Source organism: Arvicanthis niloticus, chromosome 6 (assembly GCF_011762505.2).
Source record: "Arvicanthis niloticus isolate mArvNil1 chromosome 6, mArvNil1.pat.X, whole genome shotgun sequence".
NCBI lineage: Eukaryota > Metazoa > Chordata > Mammalia > Rodentia > Muridae > Arvicanthis > Arvicanthis niloticus.
In genome coordinates this window covers 89,107,022-89,133,470 of record NC_047663.1, presented here as the reverse complement: position 1 = coordinate 89,133,470, position 26,449 = coordinate 89,107,022, and the positions used below count along the sequence as shown (strand labels likewise).

The window sequence follows — 26,449 nt, the reverse complement described above, 5'->3', positions numbered from 1 at the left end:
GGCCTCCTTGCTATGACGTGAGGGCCAACGCCTCATTTCAACAACTGACAGGGGTTTGATTGGCTGTAGCGTATATTTCCTGCTGCATTAAACTCGGTATTTTAGGAGGAGCTGGTGTGGGAGGAGTGAGGAGAGGGAGAGGAAAAGGAAGAGGAGGAGCTAGAGAGAGATGTAGGAGCCATGGAAGACCACATATGTATCAAGAGCAGTCCTGGGTACCAACATATACCTAGGTTAGTTAATTGGTTAACACTTCTAATTGTGTGGGCATCTTGTTATTTGAGCATTACAAAATATAAAAAGCTATTGGATAATCTTTAAACATTAGAGTCTCATTTCTACCGGGTACCGCATGGATGATGGGATGGTCTGAGCTCAGCCCAACCTTGTGGAGACAGTGTGGAAGATTGACGGAGCCATCTCCCACGCAGGCATCTTATGGGTGACAGGGCTGGTGCTTCTGGCCCGCCTGAGCTGGCAGCCTGAGCTGAGCAGTGGCGAGAATACACCACCTGCTTGTGGCCACAGGCTTTGTCTAGTCAGGAAGATGGCGGCTGATTAAGAACAAGCCAGATTGGGTGCCACCATTATAAATATTACCCTTAACAAGTGGCCATTTCCAAAATGGGAACAAGGCAGGTGGAGTGAAGGCAATGCCTGAAAGAACTCACGAACGTCGGTAGAGAGGACTGGGGGCTTTTTACAAGTTGCTAGGGAGGGCCTCTCTGTGGCTCAGCCATTGGTCTCAGGGCAGCCCCAAATGAAGATTCACCACAGCAAAGTCGACTTCGGAAGCTGGGAGGCCATCTTCATAAGAACTTGCAAAAGATGTCTTTTCCTGTATGCATTCCTGTGCATGGGTTCTCTCTGTGCAAGAGCAACGGGATTGTAAATGGTGTGGTTCTAACCAAAGGCTCAGGTCATCAGATGAATAGTGAACTAAGTTACCATCGTCCTTCTTAAGGCAAGTATAAAGTCTAGAAAAAGTTGCTCTACTCAGACACCCAAAGGTCCAGCCACCCACACCACAACCAATATCTGAGCAGTCCAGAGCTGTCTCACGTATTGTCCTGCCTGTGTGGGGACAGTCTATCTAGGCGGGCTCCCCTTGTCAGGGGACATGGGGCCAGGCCCATGTCAGAGGAGTCTTTCCAGCTGCTGTGGCCTGTGCCCCATTTTGCTCCTGGTATTCGTTCTATGCTGAGCCCTAGGACTGACATGGCCTTACTTATGTGCCTGCAAAACCAGAAGATTCTTAAGAGTGTGAGCTACAGAGAAGAGCAGCAAACAGAACATAGGCAGTGTGCAGGGTTTGTGATGCCCCGTGGGACCAACTTAGACTCCCTGGAGGAGGCTGGTGACATGCCCACCAACTGGACCTGGGGTGGGGACGTCTCCAACTACCACTCATAGGATGTGCCTCTGGGCCTCGTGCAGCAACATAGGTTGGCTCCCCAGTCCCTGCTCTCTGAAAGGCCATAAGGAGGCCAGTGAGGAAAGCATTATGGGACCACAGAGCCAGAGCTGACCAACCATGTCCTACAAATTAGAAGACAAACAGCCTCCAGAGAGATCATCATTTACTTCCTCCTTGGGAATTAGTGTGCACCTAGAAACCGGAAGGGGCATATCTTGCTAAGGCCCTCTATCTTGAAACCCAACAATGGGGTGCTCTCCACAGCCATGTTGGAGTTGGATATGGGAGGCATCTAAAGCTGGTTAGCAAACCTGACTGGATTTTAGGACATTGTGCTATGTCTGAGTCATTTGCACTACTCTAAGATGTGTGTAGGCTCCAGACTTTCAAACACTTGGAAAACACAACACATGGCAGGTTTGTGGATGTGGAGAGCTGGGAGCAGTGCCCAGGGCCTTTATGTGGCCCACGATCTATCCATCCCTGTAGGTGCAGAACACTGGTTTCCTCCCTGTCTTTGGTGGCCTGGAGCTTGAGGCAGGGGAGAGGCTGAAGCCAGGATTGCATTTGGCCAATTTCTTTTCCCTCCTGATTTCCTTAAAGATAAGTATCAAGGAACTTGATCGTGAGATTTCAGCTCTGCTGGACCTTCATCCAAACAGTGGTCTCAGTAACTCTTGTTTAATGCAAAGAGACTTTGAAGTGACCAGCCCGAAAGTGGCTGTTCGTTCCAGCTTTCCTCAGCCATAATCTGAAAAAAAAAAAATCTGCCTCTTCTTTCCAGCTCACTGAAACTCTATTTTATAGAATTAGGAGTTACCTGAATTGACACTTAAAAGCAAAGTAAGATCTTTGAACTAACTGTGCGATGGTTTTGTTTTTTGAGTCCCTGATGCCCATGTAGTGATAAACATTCATGCGACCGCAGCTGTGGGGTCCCAGCTGGATGAGCTGCTCCGCTTTCTGGGCTTCTATCTGCTCATCCAAGAACGGGACATAGGATGTGCAGAGGTGAAACTGAGACACTGAAGCGTTTTCATGGTCCCTGAAAGGTAGGCATCACTAATGTGAGAGTGTTAATAGGGGTTGGGGAAATGGCTCCATTGGTGAACTGCTTTCTGCACAAGCATGAGAATCTGAGCTTGATCCCCAGCCACTGGTTGTGTTGGGTATTCTTGGTTGTCAGTTCATCTGCAAATGGAATGAATTAAACCCCAAGCACTTGAGTACACGTGTGAGGGATTTTTCTTTCTTAATGAAACCATCTGAAGTGGGAAGACCCAGCGTGTTAGTCACTGTTCTGCTGTGGAGAGACGCTATGACCACAGCAACTCTTAGGACAGAAATCATTTAATCGGAGACTTGCTTACAGTTTAGTCTGTTAGCAGCATGGGGGAGAGCATGGTGGTGTGCAGGCGGGTGCTGCAGCAGCAGCTCAGTGTTATATCCTGATCCATAGGCAAAGACAGAGACTGGGCCTGGCATGGGCCTTCGAACCCTGAAAGCCCACCCACCTCCAGTGACACACTTCCTCCAACAAGGCCATACCTCCTGATTGTTCTAATCCTTCTCAAATACTGCCACTCCCTGATGACTAAGCATTCAAACATATGAGCCTTGGGGACCAATCTTATTCAAATCACTGTATCTACTTTTAATCCAGACCTTTTGCAGTGGCAAGATTCGCCTTTAATTTGGCTCCTGCTGGCAGCCTAGATAAAGGGTGTGGAAGAAAGAAGCTTGCTCTTTTTGCCTGTTGCTCTTGCTGGCAAGTCCTTCCATCATTGGATAGAGCCTACTTCTTTGACATGGTGGCATATATTGAAGACTAGCTGAGACATCCAGCTTCATAGATGAACAACTACTGGATACTTTTTTAAAAAGATTTATTTATTTTATGTATGTGAGTACACTGTAGCTGTCTTCTGAACAGGGTATGGGATCACATTACAGATAATTATGAGCTACCATGTGGTTGCTGGGAATTGAACTCAGGACCTCTGGAAGAGCAGTCAATGCTCTTAACCACTGAGCCATCTCTCCAGACCAACTACTGGATTCTTAAACTTTCCAATGATAGATAGCCATTGTTGTACTAGCTGGAACACAGCAAGTGAATTATTCTAATAAACCATCTTTATCTATCTATCTATCTATCTATCTATCTATCATCTATCTATCTATCTATCAATCCATCCATCTATAGATTCATTCTGTTTCTCTAGAGAACCCTGACTTTCGTTCTAGAGAACCAAGCAGACTTTGGTGCCAGAAGTGGTTCTAGATCAACAGAAGTATAAGGATGAACATTTTAAGACTCTGGGGTAGGCTTTCCAATTTGCTAACACCTGCAGTAACTGAAGCCTTCTCCAGTTACTGAGACCTCTTTTAGAAGCCTAGGGACTACTGAAAACCCATGGTGTCAACTATTTGAGAGATTTAAAGAGACTAATGCATTTGATTATCCTAATTCATCAAGGGTTAGAGGCAATGGATTTCGTGATTCTGTATCTCGAACTTTTGACAGTTTGTGGAAAAATAAGGACAATGATGGTGCTTTTTGGCTGCTCCTAGCATCTCTGGATAAATTGGCAAAGGGAAAGAGCAAGCTGCATGATAAAGTTAACCAACTTCTAGCATCTCAGAATACAGCAAGGGGTAACAATGAACTCAGTGAAAAATGGACCAGCTCCAGATACACAGAAGCACCCGAAGCTTTCTAAGTTGCCCTGGAAGAGAATTTTCTTTCCAGCAGCCACAGAGTTCAAGTTGCAAGAAAATCAAACTGAAGCCCTTATTATAAGGTTCCCACCGTGGAGCTCAGAGTTTGTACATCTGAGGCTCGCAAAAAAAGGCCCCCTCCCTCTCTCCCTCCCTCCCTCCCTTCCTTCTTTCCTTCCTTCCTTTCAGATTTATTTATTTTGTAAATAGTATCTGCCTGCATATGTGCCTACAAGCCAGAAGAGGGCGCCAGATCTCATTATAGATGGTCATGCGCCACCATGTGGTTGCTGGGAATTGAACTCAGGACCTCTGGAAGAGCAGTCAGTGCTCTAACCACTGACCCATCTCTCCAGTCCAAACAACCTGTTTCTGAAGATGTTGGCAAGTGCTGCATGCTGGGTCCATCCTTAGGTGGTTATTGTAACTGTGCTCAAGGGAATGGGTCCATAAGACATGAAGTGAGGCAGCGGGGTGATGTTGTGTGTTCAGGTACTTGTAATATACCTGTGAGCTGGCTCTATGTCAACTTGACACAAGTTAGAGTCATTGGAGAGGAGAGAACCCCAAATGAGAAAATGCCTCCATAAGACTGGGCTGTAGGCAAGACTGTGGGGTGTTTTCTTAATTTGTGATTAATGCCTAGCCCATTGTGGTGGTGCTACCCCCTGGGCTGATGGTCCTGGGATGTATAAAAAAGCAGGCTGAGCAAGCCATGAAAAGCAATCCAGTAACCAGCAACCTCCATGGCCTCTGCAGCAGCTTCTGCCTCCAAGTTCCTGCCCTGACTTCCTTCCAAGGTGAACCACGATATGGAACTGTAAGAGAAAGAAATTCTTTCCTCCCCAAGCTGCTTTTGGTTATAATGTTCAGTCACAGCAGTTGGAACCCTGACTAAGAGAAGCTACCCGTCTCTGTCACCAGCCTCCATGCCTCCAGACTGGAGCCTCTGTGGGTGTGTTGTCACTGACAAAACACAGATTTAAAAGGAGAACATATTTCTTCGGGTTCGTGATTCCAGAAGCTTTGTCTAGTTGTTTGCATCATTGCTGTGGGCTTGTGTTGAGGCAGAGGACCGCGGTGGGGAGCACATGGTGGAGTGAGCTGCTCACCTCATGATGTCCAGGAAGCAGAGAGGAAGAATACATGCTGTGGAATCAGATATACTCTTTAAAGTCACACATTTAGTGATCCACTTCCTGTACTGAGGCCCATTTTGAGAATGCCATCAAAATACGAGTCCTTGAAAACATTAAGGATCAGAGCTGCCATGAGTTGCTCCCTCAAAAACTCTACCTCTGGACATTGCACTATATTTTCAGAAGCTGAGCCTTTGGATTGGGGGGAGGTGTGCTGCATCTTCAAACTGGACCAGTGCAGTATAAAAATCTCAGGTCTTCTCTAGCAGATCTGTCAACACCTTGAGGTTGACCTAAGATCATCTTCAACCATCTCTACCTGAGATCCGGCACCACTTAGCCCAGAACAGGTACAGAAAATAAGAATCAGAGGTACCCTGACATTGGAGGCAGCCATACTTGAGGACAGTCCTCACAACACCAGCACATGGGTAATTTCCAGCCATGAGAAAGGCGAAGCCGACCTTGAAACGTCATGTTTTAAAGTCTCAGGGAGACAAGAGCATCTAAGAAACAGGAGCAGGTGCTGACCCGCAAGGAGAGGCCATCTTTGATTTCCACGTCATCATGGAATAAGACTTTGAGAATAAGAGATAAGTAAAGCCGACCACAGGGTGGGTGGGGACGAGAAGGGTGGACCATGAGGAAGAGATGTTCCACGTGGGCAAGATGCCCAGAGTTGGTGTAGGTGCGAGGCTGGGGGAGGGGAGAAGAAGCACAAGGAGCTAATACATGATGTAAAGAGATATAAGGATAAGCTGGGAAAAACTGTAGAGACCAAACAGGTCAGCCCCTCTTCTCCCAGCCCCAGACCTGTCAAAGATGAAGAACAAGTCTCTGAGAGGCACACCGGCCAGAAAGAGCAAAGACGTAAGCACACAGAATGGAGACACCCACAATTCTACCACCGGGATCGACAGTGGCTCTTACATGGGTGGTTCTGTTCCCGAGGAGCTGGGTTCAGCCTGAAGATCCTGCATCACAGGACTGCTGTAGGCATCTCTGGTGGAGACAAGGAGGCTGCTCAGCACCCCATGGCATAGAAGGGGAAACCACAGTGGAAGACCAGCTCTAGATGCTGGCAGTGCCCAGTGGACACCTTACTGTGCGGCTGGTGTGGTCTCTGACCAAGGAGCTGGTGATGGAATCTCTTTGATGGCCCAGGCGCTGTACTCGGTTATGCTTGACCACTAGATGGCGCCTCCGACCCATTGGATTAATGCTCCCAGTTTAGAAGGCTCTGGAAGTCCTATAGTGTGGGCCCAGGCCTCACTCTTAAAGTCTGGTCTCAGGACTCCTTCACAATCTTAAAATTTGTGAATGCTTGACATGTGGGTAATTCTGATGAGTATTCAGTCTATTAGAAATGGAAAGGAATGTTTTTAAATGTCTACTCTCTTGAAAATAGCAACTTGGACAGGAGCATAACATTCTAACAAAAACCAGCAATGTTTACTTAAAAGCTTCTCAGGGAAACGGGCCGCACTTGGTTTGTATAGAACTTTTTCTCTTTGCGTTTCCTCTCTAGTCATGAAGCTTCTGGAACATTCCATTAACACCCTCAGGGACAGACTACCCATTCTTTGTGGCTCTCTGGAAGGTCTTCCTGAAAGGTCTCTGGGACAGACAGGCACCTATAGGCACAACTGAGAATTGCAGTCCTGACTGTATAGCCAGAGATCTTTCCTGCATGCCTGGCAACAAGCTTGTGCCCCCCTCACAAGCCCCCAGGTTTTATTTTTGTTTGTGTGCTTGTTTATATTTTAAATCTATGTGTGTGTGCCTGGATAAAGTTATATGCTATAACACATGCATGCAGGTACCTAAGGAGGCCGGAAGACAGTGTCAGTTTTCCTGGAGCTAAAGTTGTGAGCCAACTGAGGTGGGTACAGGAAACTGAGCCTGGGTCCTCTGGAAGAGAGGTAAGAGCTTAACCACTGAGCCATTGCCCCAGCCTACCTCCACAATCCTCTCGATTGAGGACAGAGGGGTTGGATACAACTAAATCTCCTTGGGTGACACTAGCTTAGAGAATCCTGTTTGGAATCAGCATGGCGGCAAGTGAGCATGCTTGGCCCTTCCTCTCCCTCCTCTTTCTTTGATTTTTTTTTGTTTTGTTTTGGGTTTTTCTTTCTTTTCTTAAAGATTTATTTTATTTATGAGTACACTGTGGCTGTCTTCAGACACACTAGAAGAGGGCATCTGATTCCACTACAGAGCCACCATGTGGTTGCTGGGAATTGAACGCAGGACCTCTGGAAGAGCAGTCAGTGCTCTTAACCGCTGAGCCATCTCTCCAGCCCCTTGTTTGGGTTTTTCAAAACAGGGTTTCTCTGTGTAGTCTGGGTTGTTCTGGAACTTGCTCTGTAGACCAGGCTGGCCTTGAACTCAGAGACCGCCTGCCTCTGTCTACTGAGTGCTGGGATTAAAGGTGTGTTTGCTCACTCTTCTATCTTGCAGAGCCCAGGTCCACCGACCCCAGGACACTATACCAGAAATCTCCTAGAGGCATCTGTAGGTGGGGGCCCAGTTGATAGCTCTCTCCTTGGCTCCCCAGGACTCAACCAGCCCGTAATAAAGGATCGGCTTTACATTTTGTGGTATGAAAAGTCTGTACTGGCATGACTATAGGGAATCCCGCTACCCAAGAAAGAATTCATAGCTGGCATTAGCAAGACCTTGGGTTATATCCCTAGCACCAAAAAATTATAAGTCCCCTACCCCTGTGCTGGGGATGAACTCAGGGCTTTGCTTGTGCTAGAAAAACATCTACCAGAGAATGGCAGCTCCAGCCTTAGAGGACGTCTCCTTCTTCCCTCCTTCTCCCTCCTCCTCCCCTCTTCTTCTCCTCATCCTCCACATCTTCTTCTACTTTCTCCCTTCTTCCTCCTCCCCTCCTTTTCCTTCCTCCTTAACAGCATTTGATTTACAGAGAAATTGGGTTAGCTGTTCAGCCTCAATGCTGCACTCCTGTTTCTTGCTGGAGTGATTAGACCCTGACCCTGAGAATCTTTATAAGCTACATGGATTCCTCATCATATCCAAGGACTCCAGGACTGTTGGGAGCTGACTTGTAGCAGAAAGCGGCTATCATCCTTGCAGCCATCTTGAGCCATATACCCTGACAAGAGACTTGGTTTTCAACAGCCTACAACAGCTGAAGCACACTCTGATAAACATCTTGTTTATCCCACATATCTTGTTTTGCTGTTTAGTGCTCACAGCTGCAAGGTGCATGTGGTATCCACGCCTGCAAGGCATTTGGTGCACATGCTATCCACATGCTATCCACGCTATCCATGCCTGTAAGGCTTACGTCATATCCTCACGTGCAAGGCACGTGGCAAAGCGTATAAATACCCCAGACTTCCCTTCAATAAGAGAGAGAGACAATAAATGAGACTTGAGACTTGATCAGAACGTCTGTCTTGTCTCTATTCTTCGAGTCTCTTCCCCTTTATCCCCACTCTCTTGCTAGACCCTGACACGAAGACCGGAGTGGCAGCTTGGGCTGGGACATTTTGGTCCCCAAGCGTGGGGCAGATCGGCATGGGCTGCAACATAGGACAGGTCCTTCTCTTCCCTGAAGCATGTGGCAGCCCACGGAGAAAGCTATAGTGTTTGTTTCTGAAAGATGCACATAAGCAAAGCCTGCCTCCTGGAGAAGAACAGGAATATCCGTGCCAGGCTGCCCGGCAGCTGCTGTGTGCAGAGCAAGGCCAACACTGGTATAGCGAGACAGCATGTCTTGAGATATGGATGGCTTCCTGTGGCCTGGCACAGTGTCCTGGACATAAGATCTAGCTTGTGTTTGAAAAGGCAAGAAATCTGGGCATGGCAGCACCTGCCTATAACCCCAGTGTCAGGAGGTGGGGTCTGGAGAATGAGACATTCAAGACCAACCCCAGCCTTTTTGAAAGCCAGGCTAGGAAACATGGGCTGTGTCTCAAAAAACAATCCTCTTAGAGTCAGAAAAAAAAAAATTCTTCTGATGCATCGGAGGCAAGGCAAGGCCCAAGCAAAAGAGCATGCGAGCCCACCTTCTGGCCTTGAATTCACAGAGATCCCCCTGCCTCTGCCTTCTGAGTGCTGGGATGAAAGGTGTGCACCACCACTGCCTGGCCTTAAAGCAGTTTCTTAAACTTTTCAAAAAACTGAGAACTACACAGAGGATCTCACAGGGAATCTTAGTGGGGAGGTGTTGAGACAGTCTTACTGCGAAGTTCACGCTGACCTCAAAGTTGAAACCTCCAGCTCAGTCTCCAAGGATCACAGTTATGTCCATCACTCCCAGCTGAGACTCGAGAGCTTAATGAAGAGCAGGGCCCTGTTCTGGACCAGAGTCTAATTTCTCAAACACCCCATGGCCACCCAACATCCTGTATCCACACCGACTCACAGCTTCAAAACTGAGTCTTAGGCCAGGAAGATGGCTCAGCAAGCAAAAGTATTTGCTCCTGAAGCCAGATATCTGAGTTCAATCCCCAAAATATACAGCAGAGAGAACTTCCGAGGGTTGACTTTCACACGTTTGTACACGTGTGCCCACACTCACACATGCAAACGCATCACGCACATGCATATGCACAATGATAATAATTAACAAAGTAAAAATTAAATATAAAATAAAATGGAGTCCCTTCTCCCTAGTGGATTCCAAGTGCCTCCTAGCTCGGGACAGCCTCAGATGACGGCTACTCTGACTACAATCTTGCCTTGTACTATGTCACGCTCAAATCAAGGAGTAAAATCAATTTCCTCTTATACCTGAGTCAATCTTATATTGCTTTGACCAATATTACTGAGACTATAGTCATTAAAACCTGGAAGCATCCACTTTCTCCCGGAGATCACGTGCTGTGATCCTGGGAGCCCCAGGAGCTGCATGGAGCCACTACAAAGATAGCAAGATTCCAGACACAGAGCAAAGCATTCTGAGAACCTGCCAGAAGAGCCATCAGCCAAACAGATTACTGAATGAAACAGGCCCAGCAGCCAGAGAAAGTGACAGAGCCAGATAAATCAGAAAAGATGTCATGAGAACAGAGCCAACACAGAGGATGGCAAGAAACAGCAAACTCTTATTCACTGAAGCCCCAAAGCTTTTGGAGGCTGGACCACAATAAGTGACCCTATCTTCAGGCAGGCTGTGTAGAAGTGGGCCATCCGCATTAGTGAAGTTCTTAGAAAGCCTAAAGTGAACTATTTATCCAAACATGTTTATTTCTGAAGACTCAAATGCTTCCACTGTCTTCATATCACAGTGAAGGAATGAGGTAGTCTGAGCAGGGTCACTTACCGACATCAGTGGCCAAGGGCTGAAGGATGTTGGCATCCTGATAGCTTTGCACTGAGACCAGCATAGGACACTCACCTGATGCAGCCACATGCCTGGTTCCCAATCCCTTCCATTCCACTTACAGGCTACTCCCCAGCAATCCAGCCCTCCCCGCCAAGCATCCTCTGACCGTTTAAGCCTCCGTGCCCTCATCCTGATGGAGCTTGTCACCTCCAGAACACAAGGGGACAGAGTGTGTGACACACATCTGACTCCAGCTGTGGAAAGGACAGTCTTTGGAGGCCTTTTCCTCTCTCACATCCTTTTTGCTCAAACTCTCCAGGACCCCCAGAGCCAACCCCCCTCAGGGAGTGACTTGCTGGCTCCTTTGTAAGCATGGAAGGATCAAATCCATGGCTCCCCTTGCAAATAAAGGCCTCAGCAGGCTACTCATTCCCAAACAGCCTTCCCTCTGTGAAGTCAATCTACAAACTATTTGTCAGGTATTCCTAGGCCCTCATTCACCACAGACTCACTTCTTAATGACACACAGCAGAAGCCTGTGAGTATGTAAAAAGGTCTCTGAAGCAGTTCTGGGTCAGAGGAGTACTCGCCGCCATATTGGCTGTCTTCCACCCTCCACCCTGCCTTGCTCCCTTCATCCCAACCACCAGCTACTGCTCTGGATCCTGCCTGCTTGGCTCCCTCACCTCATCCCAATGCTAGTTAAGACACTGGAGGGCAGGCTGTGCTATAAGAGGTATAGATGTCAGAAACCGGATGAGGGAGCTTGCAGCTCCTCCTGACTCATCCCTCCTCCCCAGGCAGCCCTAGGCCTAGGCTCCCCTGACCACAGCCTGAGAATCCCATGGCTGACCCTCTCTGTTCCAGACCCCAAAGGCTGTGAGGCTCTACTTTTGACTCTGTAATATTCTCTCATTACTGATCTACAAAGCCCCAACACCACCTGGTCTCCTCACTGGAACCCCATTTGCTAGCACCTTGAGAAGAGCCAAGGACAAGATATCAGGTTTCCACAAACCCCAGGGCTACCTTTGGTCCTTCCCCCACAGAGCCAAGTATGGACATGGGTGTGTGAGGCCTGCAGGAGACTCTGGCACTGGAAATGCTTCCTTGATGCTACTCACAGAGGTAACCAAAACCAGGAGACTCACTCACCCAGAACTACAGGTGTCCACTATGAAACTGAGCCTACCTCCAAGACCCAGGAGAGAGACATGTCCAGAGCCAAAAAGCAAGGAAAGGAACACATGGGCAGGAATTGAAGAAGAAAGTTGGGCCCAGGTGGGGTCTGAGGAAATTCCTGGGAGTTTACCTGATGGAGGACCTGGACACCTGGCCCCCCCATTCCCCTGACCCTCTCATTCTCGAGGGAGTTCCCATCCCACAGGCTGAAGAAGCAAGCACCAGGGTGAGAGAATGACACTTTTCCTCACACCCAAGGGAGATGGGTCCTTGGTGTCTGTCCCCATAGCAACGCTGCATGAACCTTGGTTTCCACAGTACTCAGAGACGAAATGTACTAAAGCTGTAAGTGAAGGAAGACTTCACTGAGTGGACCTGGGAAACTGGGCACCTTTGAAAAGGTCACAATCGGGAGGTTAAGCTCTTCCAGAGGCCCTGGGTTCAATTCCCAGCACCTACATGTCAGCTCACAACTGTTTGAAATTCTAGTTCCAGGAGATCTGGCATTCTCACACAGACACATTTTCAGGCAAAATACCAATGCACATAAAATAAAAATAAACAAATCACTAAAAATAAAAAAAGAAAGAAAAGTCACTTTGGTCCCAAACAAGTGACTCAGAAAGTTCTGGAACTTGTACTGTAAAAGCTTGGCCTCCAGCTTCCTATCTCAGGCTCCTGATTTAACCTTGGGAGGGCCCCCTATTCCCTTCTATCCCCAAAGCCAAGTTCTAGGCATGATTTCATATCAAGATCATGTTCCCCTGGGATGCCAAACTCTTATTACACATTTTTATTTTATAAACATGTATGTATATATTATTTTCATTACAGGGCTGGGGATTCAATTCAAGAGAGGCCAGCGCATGCTAGGCCAGCACTCTACCACTGAAATATTTTTATTCTTGAGTTACTACTTTTACCTTTTTTCCTATTTCCAATTAGGAATCTTATATCTTTATAGTCCTGGTCTTTTTAAAGACCAGTAATCTTGAGTTCAAAACTGATCTGTAGGGACTATATCTTATCTGGATCCTTTTCCTAGGGCAGCTTCCAAGTTAAGTTTCTTGCTGAGTGGAGAAAAGGAGGCCCAGAGTGCCATGTGCCTGAAATATCAACACAAACCTCAGAGCCAGGGGCCTCAAATGAGATGATAGTGTTTTCCTCTACTGATGAATAGAAACCCAGAGACTCTACAAGCTGTGCCTTCTGCTGAGATGTGAGTGATGACCACAGTCAGAGCACTTTCCCCCAGTAGACAAGAAAGGGAAGCCAGGATCCTGCTCTCAGGCTAAGGAGACAGATTCCCACCGCCATGTGGGGGCCCTGGTCAGTGAGTCAGCACACCTGGCCTCACTTTTGCTGCCAGTGATCAGCAGCTGCTTATCTGTAATTCCTTCCCTATGACCTGGGGGCTCTAAGTTAGACAGATGCTCTCCCAGGCCCTTGCAGAGAAGGCATAAGTAGAGAATCTGGCAAAAGAGTAGAATACACCAGACACGGCTCAGTGCTGGCCAGTTTCCACAGGCTAGCCGTGGCTTCTGTCTGAGTGAACTTCAGGTATTCCTTGTTATCCTGGCCCCTAGCCGGTCACCTCTTTAGGCTGATACCACACCAGCCTTAGCTTCCACCACATGGAGCTGAAGCAAGAATCAGGTCCCTCCATCAACCAAATAACCTGCAGGCAAACCTTCCTGGACCACAACCAGGAGACAGCTCCCCCTGTAATCTGGTCACTGGTTTGCTGACCCTCTGGGGACACACTATCTACAGTCACTCAAGTCTGCTCCCAACTAAACCTAGAGTCTCTACCATGACAAGGCCCCACTCTCCCCCATCTCAGCACTCTGGTCAGGCCCAGACTTAGGGAAGGACTGCTCAGTTTCATTAGAAGATGCTTTTTGTACCCCAAAGTCTCTTAACAAATAGGTCCATCCAGGTGTGGTCAGAAGTGGGGAGGGTTTCTGTGCTCTGTTCTTTGATTTGTTTCTGATTTGCTCCTCAATGAACACCACACTGGCGAGATGCACTCAAGGCCAGGGATCCTGGCAAGAAAAAAAAAAAAAGGAAGAAGTACTTGTTTATTGGAAGGTAGGTAATAGTTCAGGATATGTCCTCAAGCCCCAAATTCTGCGAGACCTACCTGTCCTAACCAATCTCCAATAGCAATGGCTATGGACATCCTCCTCCCAAAAAACTGTCCACAAGCAGAGACACAAGCTGAAGCCACCAACCAAGGAAGCCAGGACAGCAGTAACAGGTGTTCACAGGAGAATCCCCGGCACCCAGGAAAACAAAAAAACAAAAGCTGAGTGGTGGTGGAGCACACTGATCCTAGCACTCAGGAGGCAGAGGCAGTTGGATCTACGTGAGTTCAAGGACAGCCAGGGCTACATAGAAATACTGTCTTGAAAAAACAAAACAGCAAAAACAACAACAACAACAACAACAACAACAAAACAAAAACAAAAACAAAACCATGGTGATATGCCTATAACCCCACAGGTTCTAGCCTGGTGCTGAGCCATGCAGAAAGCTGTGAAATTTAACTGAGTATGGTAGCCCACACCTGTAATCCTAACACATGGCAGGTAGAAGTAAGAAGGATCAGGTGTTCAAAGTTACCCTCAGCTACAGAGAGACCATTTTGGGCTACATGAAACCCTGCCTCAAAATAAGAAATCATTTAAAAAAAAAATCTGTGAAATAGGTTCCTACTAGACCCAGAATGGGAAAATAGAAAGAATGTTGTACCAAGACCAAGAAAAAAAAGGTAAAAACCCAGCAGAGGCCATGGTCTCCTCTAAACAGTTGGGAGGCAATGGAATAGCTCCTCAAAGTTCTCTCATCAGAGGTACCACTGGGGTTCCAAGCAGACAATGACAAAGGCTTTGGTAAAACAAAAGCCACAGTGAGATGTGGGGGAGCCGGAAGAAGCCTGATGGCTGTCACTGGCTACATCCCAGCTCTCGAGTCATATATGGAAAACTGGAAAGCATGAAGCAAACTACAGAATACACTGATGTGCATCTCTGGGCAGCCCTTCCCGGGATGACCAGATAAACCCAGGCCAGAATCGCAGCCCATCTTCTGGCTGTCTTTCATAGCACTTGGTGGGGACACACATTAGCAAAGCTGAATCTGAGTTTTCCATCCGCTCAGTAGAAGTGGTGCACTAGGACACGGCACCACGCTCCACACCTCAGTGGCTAAGACAACTGTCCCAGCTGTGTCCCCACTTCCTGCCTTCTATGGGAGACAACCCCCACACCCTTACACCACCTATCTGATACTCTGAGCTCTAAGGAAGAAGCAGGGTATCTGATAACCACGTCTTCCCTCCTTGCAGCTCTTCACCTTACCTAACAGGCTTTCACCCCTGTTCCTTCAGATCTTGATAACAGCCATTCCTACATTCAGGGCAGACGGGATCCCCATTTGACTGAGAGCACTGAGCTCCCACAAGTCAAATACCATCTGGAGTTAAGCAAAGACAGCTAGTGATCAGAATTTGACACAAGCAGTCTCTTGACCTGGGTCACTGAGGGAATGGCTGGACAAGACTTCCTCCACACCAAAATTTCAAGGTGTTGTCACCTACTCCAACTAGGCACAGGTGACTGAGTGACCCCGAACCCCAATGCTTTGTTTTCTTTCTCTAGGATGGTCATATACCATATGACATTGGGGTGTACACTCCGGGGGCTAAGAGGTGGTCCTTCTGGACTGGCAACTGGGACCCCAAGGCCGCTCAGGACATGTTTGACTCAGGGCATTAGAAGCAATGCCACCTGGGTGAGACCAGGCTGGAAGAGAAGGCACGCCATAGATAGGGAGGAGTGTGGGACTCACCTCCCTCGGCAGCTGCATCCCTTCCAGCTCATCCTGCTGCTGTTGGGCCACAGTGACCCCCAAGACAAGCGTGTGCACAACACATGAGACCACAGAGATGATGACGAAGGGGCGGAGGCTGAGGGGCAGCGTTATAAAGAAGGGGAAGACAAAGAAGGCCTGCCAACCCACAGTGTCACTGGCTGCGTGGGCACGTGAAAAGTTCAGGCCCAGGTAGGAGAAAATCTGTGGTGTGATGAGCAGCCAGAGCAGGTAGGGTACCACTTTGTGGCTCACTCAGTCCGGGAGCAGCCCCTTTTTGCAGAGCACGAAAAGGATGATGTCCAAGACCAGACCGATGCCTGTCACCACGAGGAGGGCCAGCTTGTCGCTGGAGAAGACCACCGCGCACATCACTACCACGTAGCAGTCAAAGAGGGCCGCAAAGACCACCAGCACCAGCAGTGTCTCATGGCGCTGCCTTTTGAAGTAGGTCTGGTAGAGGTTCTTCAAGGACTCAGGCACGAAGGTCAGCCGCATAAAGCGAGGCAGGCACAGGCAGGACCCCGAGTTCTGCACAGAAATTTCATGGGTCCGGCCGACCCCGCGGTCGGGGTCAGAGGGCAGGCTGACCGAGTACTCGGGATCCGATAAGCCCTGGTTCCTTGGCATGTTGGCGGGTGGCTGCTTCTAATGAGGGAGGGAGAAATCCAGGTCAAGCCACTTCACCAGGGCTTCTTAAGACCTGGGAAAGGCGGGGAGGCTCTTCCTGGAGTCCAACTGGAGCTGGGATGCTTAGTGGGTTCGCAGGACACAGGTGGCGCTGATCATCTGCAACTTAAAAGGGCATGGTTAGTAGAAGTGCCTCTTTCCTTGCCACCCACCCTAGCCCCATACAGATCCATGCTACACAAACCTCCAACACCATAGCCTCCCAAGCACGCCCACACACTCAGTCCGATCCACACCAGACACCCGGTTTCCTGCGTCGGGTTTCTGGAGGGGCCTAGCCATCTATCTCGCCATCCCTCACATGCCCGGCTCTATTCCTGACTTCCTCATCTAAATTCCTTCCAGGCCCACTGCCTCCAAGCTGAAAATACAACGTGACTGGAAGGAGCCGGGGCGGTCCTGGGGATTCCCTCATCTCCCTTCTGTTTACTTTCTTTTCCCCTACCCACCCCAGGGAGAATCCAGCCCCTTCCCAACCTTGGGCTCTGCAGCCTAGTGGAAGCCCCGCCCTGGATCCTGGCTTGGCGCTGACCTGTGCGGGAACTCGGGAGCGGCGCGCTCCGGAACCGGGCTGCGGAGCCGGGCCAAGCGGGCTTCAGCGAGCCGCAGGCTGCTTCCGGCAGTGCCGCCGCCCCAGCTTGTCCGCCTGGAGCCTTTGCGCGGGTCCCCTCGCGGTCAGGCCCCGGGTCCGTCCGGGAGACGTGCTGGGCTGCTGCTCAGCATCCGTGGGCGCAGAGGACGGCGGCGGCGCACGCTGCGGATGGCGGGCCCAGGCCAGAGCAGCCTGCCAGCATCCTCTCCCCGCACGCAGGGCGCTGCCCTCTGCACACCGGTTCACAAGCGCCGCAGGCCCCAGGAGGCGGGCGGCCCCTCCCCGCCTTGTCGCCGCCTCCTGGGCGAGAGGCCCCTTTGCTGTCCCTGGTGTTCCCCCACCACTTGCCAGCGCCCGACGACCGCTGCGTGGAAACGCCGAGTAGGTGGCAGACCGAAAGCGTGGATTCGCCTTTCCCCGGACAGGCCGTGTTATGGGAGAATCAAAGTCCAGCAGGTGAGGCGTACTGGGGCACCCCGGCCGCCCTTCTTCTAGCCTGGCTTCCTTCCGGGGACAGGAGAGACCCTGGTTGAGGTTTGGGGACCGCTCCCTGAGTGGGCACGTACCGTTTTAGTGTCTCCGCCGACCCTGGTAGCCCAGACGTCCAACGTAGGGCTTGATCTCTCCTCGAGGGAATATGGAGCCGAACCTGGCGACAAAAGAGGACTGGAGTAGCTTGGTTGGTACCTGACACGTGGACCTGAAAGAGGCCTTGCTTCACGAAGATCTTCAGTGTACATCCTACTGAAGACCCCCAAAATAGGGAGACCCTCTCTCAAGTCTCGGGAAGTCACGACTACCCACAAAATCTCTCAAGACTCCATACCTGGATGCAATCAGCAGAGAGAGGCTTTATTAGGGGCCAGCGGTCAAACTGCATACCCACGCAGGAGTAAAGTTTACTCAGAGGAGTAAACCCCTCTGCGGAGGTTTTTTTTTGTTTGGTTGTTGGGTTTTTTTTTTTTTGGTTTTTGTTTTGTTTTTTGTTTTTTTGAGACAGGGTTTCTCTGTGTAGCCCTGGCTGTCCTGGAACTCACTCTGTAGACCAGGCTGGCCTCGAACTCAGAAATCTGCCTGTTTCTGCCTCCCAAGTGCTGGGATCAAAGGCATGCGCCACCACTGCCTGGCTCTGAGGAGGGTTTTTAAAAAGGGGGAAACCATAAACCAGGGGAGTGGGAAGGGGTTGAAGGGTTATCAAGGATACATAACATAAAAATAGTGGAACATTTTAGAGGCACCCACCCTAAATGATTTAGAGTCATGTGAAAATCACTCTGCACACTCATTCTTCTCAAGAATGCAGTTTTTACCATGTCACTGTGCCCTACCCTGTCATTTACCAACTATTTATTAACTATTTCTCACTTGCTCTAGTCACAGAGCCACAGCCCGGTCATTGTGTTTTACCACCTGAATGATTTCATTCTTTACAACCAATTCCTGAAACTGGCCTGGTTTGTTTCAGAGAAAGTTTTCCATGTCCCTAAAAGAACTTAAAAAGAATCTATCTATCTATCTATCTATCTATCTATCTATCTATCTATCTATATCTATCCTTTATAAAATGATTTTTATAATCTTTCATTCTTCACTACCAACTGAGTGAGATGTGTTTGGGATCTTCCTTAAAGACGCAAAAGCTCCCTTTGAGTCTCTGTCTCCTAAGCTGTAGCATCAATTATTTTCCTTGAATTTGACAGAACACTTTGTTAGGAGTGAAAGTCGCAATTTTGGAAGAAAATGTGCTCAGGGGACTGAGGACAGCCCTCAGCATTAAGGGATCAGTTTTAGGGGCAGCTGAAATAAGAGAAGGAAAAGTAGCCGTGGGGGATGGGGGATGGCCAGGGATGCCCTATCATGTATGGATAGGTGTCTGTTTAGAACTTCAGGCATACAGTCACAACATACAGGGAATAGTCCATCAGAGAATTGGTCTGCCGTTGCTGTGTGTGGGTGTTCCTCCTATTGTCTGACAAGATCATCACCTCCCTACACCTTGTACCCTTCCCACACTCCTCCCACATGCTTCAGCCCACACTCCCCAGGGCTCTGATTAGAAAGGCAGAACAGAATAACTTCAAATATAGATGGAGGGTGCTCTGAATAAAGCACCACCCCATCGTTTTAAGTTGTTTGGGGTCCAGACATTTATTTTAACTTGTTACATGATAGTAAAGGACATTTTTTTTTTTTACTTTTAACAAAGGAATGCAATGATTAAAAGAAGAAGAGAAAGAGAGAAAAAAAAAAAAGAAAAGAAAACAGATGCTAGGCTATGAACCCAATAGAGTTTCTGACCAACATCCACGAGGCCTGGGATTCAGTCCACAGGATTGAATCCCAACATTACAGACCAGAGGCATTAAATGACTGCGATCCCAGCACAATCAAAAGTTCAAGGTCACTGTAGCTGCATTTCAAGGTCACCCATAGCAGCACATCAAGTCTGTAGCCTGGGCTGTGTGAGACCTTGTCTCATAAAACAAAACAAAACCAAACCATTAGAGTATGCCTGAACTGCTGGGGACGCAGCTTGGTGACAGAAGACGTTCCTTGTACCAGGTCTAGGCTTAGTCCCCAGTGCCTACAGTGGTTAAGAGCACTTGCTGTTCTTACAGAGGATCCAGGTTCGGTTTCCAGCACCCACATTGAGTGGTTCACAATTTGTAACTTTAGTTCTAAGGGATCTGGCGCCCTCTCCTGGCCTTCCTGATCTCCAAGAGCACCAGACACTCCAGAGCGTGTACACACACATACACACACACTGCACATATATACAGGCAAGCAAAACAAACAAACAAACAAACAAAAAAAACCATACAATTTTTAAAAGAAAACATTTTAAAGGCTTATAAATACCATGTTAGGGTTTATTTATTGACTTACTTAGTTTAGTCTTTTGAGATGATTTTTCCGTGTAGCCCTGGCTGTCCTGGAACTTGTTTCATAGACCAGGCTGGCCTCAAACTTAGAGATCTGCCTGCCTCTGCTTCCTAAATTCTGGATTAAAGGTATATACCACCACACCTCATGGGATTTATTTTGACACAAAGACACTCATATTACATCTCTGAGTCTCCCCAGCCCTTGGGGTCCTCACCAATCCCTCATGTGGCAAGGCCATGCCACATACCTGGATCCTCTGGAGGCCTTTCAATACGGCCTATGTCCCAGCTCTGACCCTCCACCCTGTTTGGTTTAAAGATTTATTTATATTTTCTGTGTATGAGTCTTCTGCCCTTGTGTATGTACATTCACTGTGTGCATGCCCAGTGCTCAAAGAAACCAAAGGGAGGCATTGGATCCCTGGGAACAGGAATTAGGGACAGATGCAAGCCACCACATTGGTGCTGGAAACTAAACTTGGGTCCTCTGCAAGAGCAGCCAGTGCTCTTAACCACTGAGCTATCCCTCCAGCCCCTTCACCCAGTTTTGTGAAGGGAGAGGGCTCCATGCAGAGACATTCCTCATCTCTTCCTTGCTGTCCACTCACTGTCCTTCCAGAATCCTCCAGTGCACCTTACCAATTGCTATGGGAACCGATTTACCTGACATGTTCTAAAGCCAGGTGGACATTAGGGAAATCATAAGAGCTGGCCTCATCCTCGGGCTACTGCCAACTCTACCAGGCACCACATCTACCAAAACACAGACCCTCAGGTATACACCATTCACAGTTGCAGTGACTTTACAAGGACAAGGGCCTGTTAGGTTGGGAAGGGGGGATCTGATTGGGCCTGAAAGGCACACATCATAGGTACCTAGAGCCATGTGGCCAATGCCCAACAACGGGAAAGCTGAGGCCTCCCTAGTTAAAGGCATGGGGTGGGTAGTGCCACTCAGAGGAGCTGCTCACTGCCACAGCCCACCCATGAAGGAGATCAAGAACTCACCTGTGTGAGCCACAATGCCTCCCAGGGTCCCTCCACTAGCATAATAGACGCTCTAGCAGAGTGAATGGCTGAGTCCCTGAAAGAGATGGCACTGTGTGTAAAAGCACTGGCTGCCCCCAAGGCAGTCAACCTGGCTTTCTTCTCTGGTACTACAAAGCATTCAGGTCAAAGACATTTAAGACTAATCATTCTTGGGTCTGCAGATGTAGTTCAGTGGGTAGAGTACTTGTTTGGCATGCATGAGGCTCCAGGTTCAGTTCCCAGCATGGTATAAACCAGGTATGGTAGGCACACACTTATAATCTCAGCAATCCAGAGGCAGAGAATCAGAAGCCCAAAGTTGTCCTCAGCTACAAATCAAGTTAGAGTCCAGCATGGACAACATGAGGTGTTATCTCAGTAAAATAGTAACTGTCCTCGAGGAGGGAGTGGGCAGAGCACTTGTCTAACGTGTGGCATGTGAGGCCCTGGGTTCTATTCCCACTCCCACCAGGCCGAGTGACCAGGGTGGGCTTGTGGGGTGGCATTTTTCAGCAGTCCATTGTGTTCTGGCCAGGACCTGGCCAACAGGCTTCAATTCCATCATTGAAGGCTGTAAGTCTGACTTTTATTTTATTTATTTATTTGTTTATTTATTTATTTATTTATTTTTGAGACAGGGTTTCTCTGTGTAGTCCTGGCTGTCCTGGAACTCACTCTGTAGACCAGGCTGGCCTTGAACTCAGAAATCCGCCTGCCTCTGCCTCCCAAGTGCTGGGATTAAAGGCGTGTGCCACCACGGCCCAGCAAGTCTGACTTTTAAATGCCAGGGTGACATTTTCCTCACACATATCCACAGGAAAACCAGAACTGTGGATGTGAGATGAAGCCAAGAGGGAGTTCCAACCCCCACACAATCCCAGCCTCAGTTCTATGGGGTAGTCTGTTGGGAGCCGACTCCTAGCAGAAAGCGGCTATCATCTTTGCAGCCATCTCAGGCCATATACCCTGACAAGAGACTTGTTTTTCAACAGCCTACAACAGCTGAACACACTCTGATAAATATCTTGTTTACCCCACATATCTTGTTTTGCTGTTTAGTGCCCCAAGCCGCTAGGTACGTGGTATCCATGCCTGCAAGGTGCATGTGGTATCCATGCCTGCAAGGCAAGTGGCAAAGCGTATAAATACCCAGGATTTCCTTTCAATAAACAAGACTTGATTAGACCCTCTGTCTTGTCTTCATTCTTCATGTCTCTTTCCCATCCATACCCACTCTCTCTCTCTTGCTAGACTCTGACTCATGGACCCACAATGGCCCCCAAGCCTGGGACAGTGCGGTCAGCAACAGTAGTCTTTGCTGAATTTTCTTTGCCTGGTTCAGGACTGGCATAGATTACTGCAGCCTTTGTTCTTATACTACCTACAACCACTTGTCCTGAGTTAGAGCCACCCACAATGAGCTGGGCCCACCCATAACAGTAATCAATCACAAAAATGAGTTGCAGGTTAATGGGGAGGGGGGTACTTTCTCCATTGGGGTCCTCTCTTCCAAAATGACTCTAGTTTGTATCAAGTTGACATAAAAGCAGCCAACACGGCCAGACTAATCCCCAGACGAGATCACTGCAGACAGGAAAACGTGAAACAAGTTTGCTGCCAAGCCATGCTTGGTAGCTCATGGCCTCTCTTATGGAGGCCAAGGCAGATTCAGGCCAGCCTGGGCAACATAGCAAGACCATGACAGGGTACTGAGGGGAAGGAGTACAAAATGGCTGGCAAACCTACACAGAGCATGTCAGTGGGAGCCCATCCACCTCACAGCCAGATGGTGAGATGCTCTGGCCACTCCCACCCCCAGGGCCTGTGCAAGGCTGGACTAGGCCACCATCAGCCTGTGTCCTCTCCCTGCCTCCATTTTGTTACAGCTCTTGACTCAGCTGCAGATTCTCCCTGGCGGCACCAGACTGTGGTCTGTGTTCTCACTTGTCACTCTGTCTCCCTCTGTGTCTTGTTACTTTGGATTTTGTGTTGATTCTTGGGCTACTATGGACACACGTGGGCACATGCATGTGGAAGAATGCGAGAGAAGCGAGCATGTGCTTTCTCCTGTGTGAATAGAGGAGTGTCAGTGAGCAAGTGTGTGCGTACGCAGATGAGTACGTGTGAGCATGTGCATGAGTTAGTGTGTGTGAACAGGTGTATGTCTGACGTGTGTTAGAGAGCATGCAAGTGTGTATGAGGGTATATGTGAACATGACTGAGAAAGCATGTGTGAGGGGAGAGACCGTGTGTGAACACGGGACAGTGTGTGTCCGGAGGCGAGCATGTAAGTCACTGAGGGTGAGTTAGATGTGAGAGAGCATGTATGAAAGCATGTGTTCTCCCCTCTCACAGGGGGTGGTACTGCTAAGACCCCTGTTTTACAGATAAGGAAACCCCACTCAGAGATGTACAAAGCTTCCCTGGGGGTAGGTTCACTTGCTCCTGTGTATCTGAGGTCTAAGACCAGTCTTCTCACTGACAGCCGGGAAGGCTGGAGACTTCCTGATGTGGGAACCAAACACCATTCTGCAGCCCAAATGGAGACCAGGAAGGTGAGACTCAGAGAGGAAGACAGACAGGCCCAGGACAAGACAGACAGGCCCAGGAGCTCGAACCACTGTGAATGCTGAGTCATCCTGAGGCCTCTGAGGGAATGTCACCATTTCCAAAGTGCTCCAGCCAGGGCCCATGGGAAGAGCCTCCATAGACATGCATACTAACAAGCCTCTGCAAGCCTCCTGGGAGAAAGGGAGAGCAGAGGAGGAGCCTAGGACAGCAAAGGGGGCTGGAAACGGCCTGGCTGAGAGCAGATGAAGGGTCACCCTAAAAGTCCTCTGTGGGCAGAAAGTCACCTCTCCCAAAGCCAAGCTTAAGAGCTGAGGCAGGTCAGACAGGGACTCTAAAGAAGAGCTGTCCCAAGCACCTTCTGAGGGTGACAAGAATCTAAATGTCCAGACAGGAGAGATTGCTCAGAGGTTCAAAACAAAACAAAAAACAGGCTTCTCTTTCAGAGGACCCAGGTTTGATTCCCAGCACCAACATGGCTACCCATAACCATCTGTAACTCCAGTTCCAGGGGATTCTATGACCTCTTCTGGCCATTATGGGCAGCAGGCACACCAGTGGAGCAGAGACATACATGCAGGCAAAATACACATACAAACTTTGTGGGGACATAAAATATTAACACATAATATTAAAAAAAACAAACCTAATATCCAAGTTGTCACACACACACCACACCACACACACACACCATACACACACCACACACATATATACTAACATACACCACAAACACACACACAACACACACACACCATACACACACCACACACATATATACCACATACACCACAAACACACACACACCACACACACACATCACACACACACACCTCATGCACTACACATACACCACACATACCCCACCACACACATACCACACACATATATACCACATACACCACAAACACATACACACACCACACACCACACATACACCACACACACCCCACCATACCCACACACCCACACACATAGTACACACCACACCCACACCCACACCATACACACACTCTCACTCCCATGAGAGCTGAGTGTGTAAGGATGAGGACCTGGCTTGGATCTCTAGCCACCATGTAAACACCAGTCATGGCAGCATGTGCCCAAGACTCTATCACTGAAGGGAGAGAAGACAAGTGGATCCTGGAGCTTGTTGGCCAGTCTAGCCAATCAAGGAGCTCCATGTTCAATGAGAGACCCTGTCCCAAAAGAGAAAACGGAGAGCAACAAAGGAGGGCACTGGATATCGACCTCTGACCTCCATGTGCACATTCACACATGGACACACACAGAGACAGGAGAAAAGTTAAACTATGTCAGTCCCTTCTTCAATTCCAACATAAATACCCCTAGGGTATACTAGGGCACTCCAGAAGAAAGCAAACGCCACAAAGTTTGTATGTGATAATGTTTATAATGGAAATAGTGTTTATTTGTTTTTTTGTTTTTTGTTTTTTTTATCTTGGAGGGAAACTGTGTCATTTAACTGCTAAGCAATTGAATGGCTTTTTAAAAGAGATATATTCCTTTTATTTTGTGTGTCTGAGTTTTTATCTGTATGTTTGTGCATCATGTGCTTGCCTGGCACCAGAGGAACCAGAGGGTGGCATCAGATCCTCTGGAACAGTTACAGATAGTTACGAGCTGCCTTGTGGCTGCTGGGAACCAAACCTGGGTCCTCTGTGAGAGCAGCAAGTGCTCTTATGACTGAGCCATCTCTCCAGCCTCAAATCACTATTTTTATTCTAAAACCATCAGGAATTAATTGTAGGAATTAAAGGATTAAAGGTATATCCACTTTTTAAAAATTCTGTATATGTGCATATTTGTGTATGGGGTCTGTGTGTGTGTGTTAGTGGTTTAATAAGAATGGCCCCTATAGATTCATACATTTAAATATTTGGTTCCCAGTTGGTAGTCTGTTTAGGAATGACTAGGAGGTGTGGCCTTGTTGGAGGAGGTGTGGCCTTGTTGGAGGAGGTGTGGCCTTGTTGGAGGAGGTGTGGCCTTGGAGGAGGTGTGGCCGTGTTGGAGGAGGTGTGTCAGAGGGGGTTGGCTTTGAGGCTTCATAAGCTCATTACCAGTCTTGCTTTCTCTCTCTGGCTGCTGATCACAATATAAGCTCTCAGCTACTGCTCCAGCACCATGCTTGCCTGCCTGCCACCATGCTTCCCACCATGATGATCATAGACTAACCCTTAAGCTGTAAGGAAGCCCTCAACAAACACTTTCTTCTATAAGCCTTGGTTCATGGTGTTTCATCATAGCAACATAACCCTAACACGGTGTATGCGTATGCACGGAGGACAGAGGTCAACATCAGGTGTCCCCCATCCCTTTCCATCTTTATTTTCTGAGGCAGGATCTCCCACTGAACCAGATGCACATCCTCGTGGCTAGGCATACACACACAGGCACTCAGAGAACATAGGAGCTGCAGGGGTGTACTGCCATGCCTGGCTTTCTAAATGGGTTCTGGGGATCTGAATCCAGGTCCTAGTTCCTGTGACTGGTACTTTACTGTCTGAATCAACTGCCCAGTCCCTTCATGTCCATTTCTAAGGCACAAAACATGATTCCAAGAAGAGAGCCAGGTGGAAGTTCCTGGTGACCAGAACTCACACCTCCAGGAAGGTCCTCCTCTCTGCAGAAAGCCCAGAGATGCCCACCTCCTTCTCTCCCTGAGGGCATTGGAGGATGGATACACACACACACACACACACACACACACACACACACACACACACAGCTTCTCCTCAGTCCCTGGCACTGCCACTTGTCTTTGCAGGTGGAAATACATCCTCCTCCTGCCAGTTGTGTCTTTGCGCATACTGTCCCCTCAGTGTAGATCTCCCTTCCCCCCTTTCCACTAAAACAAATAAACAAAAACAAAAACTACTAAAAAAAAAAAAAAAACCTACTACCTATCCCAAAGTCATACCCTAGCTCACCAGCTCTGTGTCTCTCTGATCCCCAGGCAGAGATAATTCCCCAGCCAATGTGGCCCCTTAGGAACCCCACTGCTCTTGTCTGTCTCCCTCACTGCGTGAG

At 48.6% G+C, this 26,449-nt stretch overlaps 1 protein-coding gene and 1 pseudogene across 5 annotated transcripts; one reads left to right on the top strand and one right to left on the bottom strand.

Moving 5' to 3' along the window:
- Positions 1 to 12,539: 12,539 nt before the first annotated feature.
- On the bottom strand, positions 12,540 to 16,998 carry LOC117710986 (adenylate cyclase type 3 pseudogene; annotated as a pseudogene). Of its 4 annotated transcripts, XR_004607097.2 has the most exons (4): positions 16,857 to 16,998; positions 15,614 to 16,423; positions 13,905 to 13,981; positions 12,540 to 13,806 (listed from the first exon to the last, which is right to left on the bottom strand). The product of XR_004607097.2 is annotated as an adenylate cyclase type 3 pseudogene, transcript variant X2 (transcript). The 4 variants fall into 4 exon arrangements; XR_013111409.1 differs by lacking the exon at positions 13,905 to 13,981 and having other exon boundaries at positions 15,614 to 16,429; positions 16,857 to 16,997; XR_013111410.1 differs by lacking the exon at positions 13,905 to 13,981 and having other exon boundaries at positions 15,614 to 16,429; positions 16,802 to 16,945.
- On the top strand, positions 16,857 to 18,353 carry LOC143442857 (uncharacterized). The gene is made up of 2 exons (XM_076937130.1): positions 16,857 to 17,372; positions 17,491 to 18,353. The coding sequence occupies exons 1-2, from the start codon at positions 17,085 to 17,087 to the stop codon at positions 17,509 to 17,511; spliced, it is 309 nt and encodes a 102-aa protein (XP_076793245.1). The 5' UTR covers positions 16,857 to 17,084; the 3' UTR covers positions 17,512 to 18,353.
- Positions 18,354 to 26,449: the final 8,096 nt, after the last annotated feature.

Excerpts from the sequence above, each read along its gene's own strand:
- LOC143442857 (XM_076937130.1), top strand. The coding sequence starts at position 17,085 with ATGGCGGGCCCAGGCCAGAGCAGCCTGCCAGCATCCTCTCCCCGCACG. Across the intron at positions 17,373-17,490 it reads GGAGAATCAAAGTCCAGCAG|TGTCTCCGCCGACCCTGGTA; the intron begins GTGAGGCGTACT and ends GTACCGTTTTAG.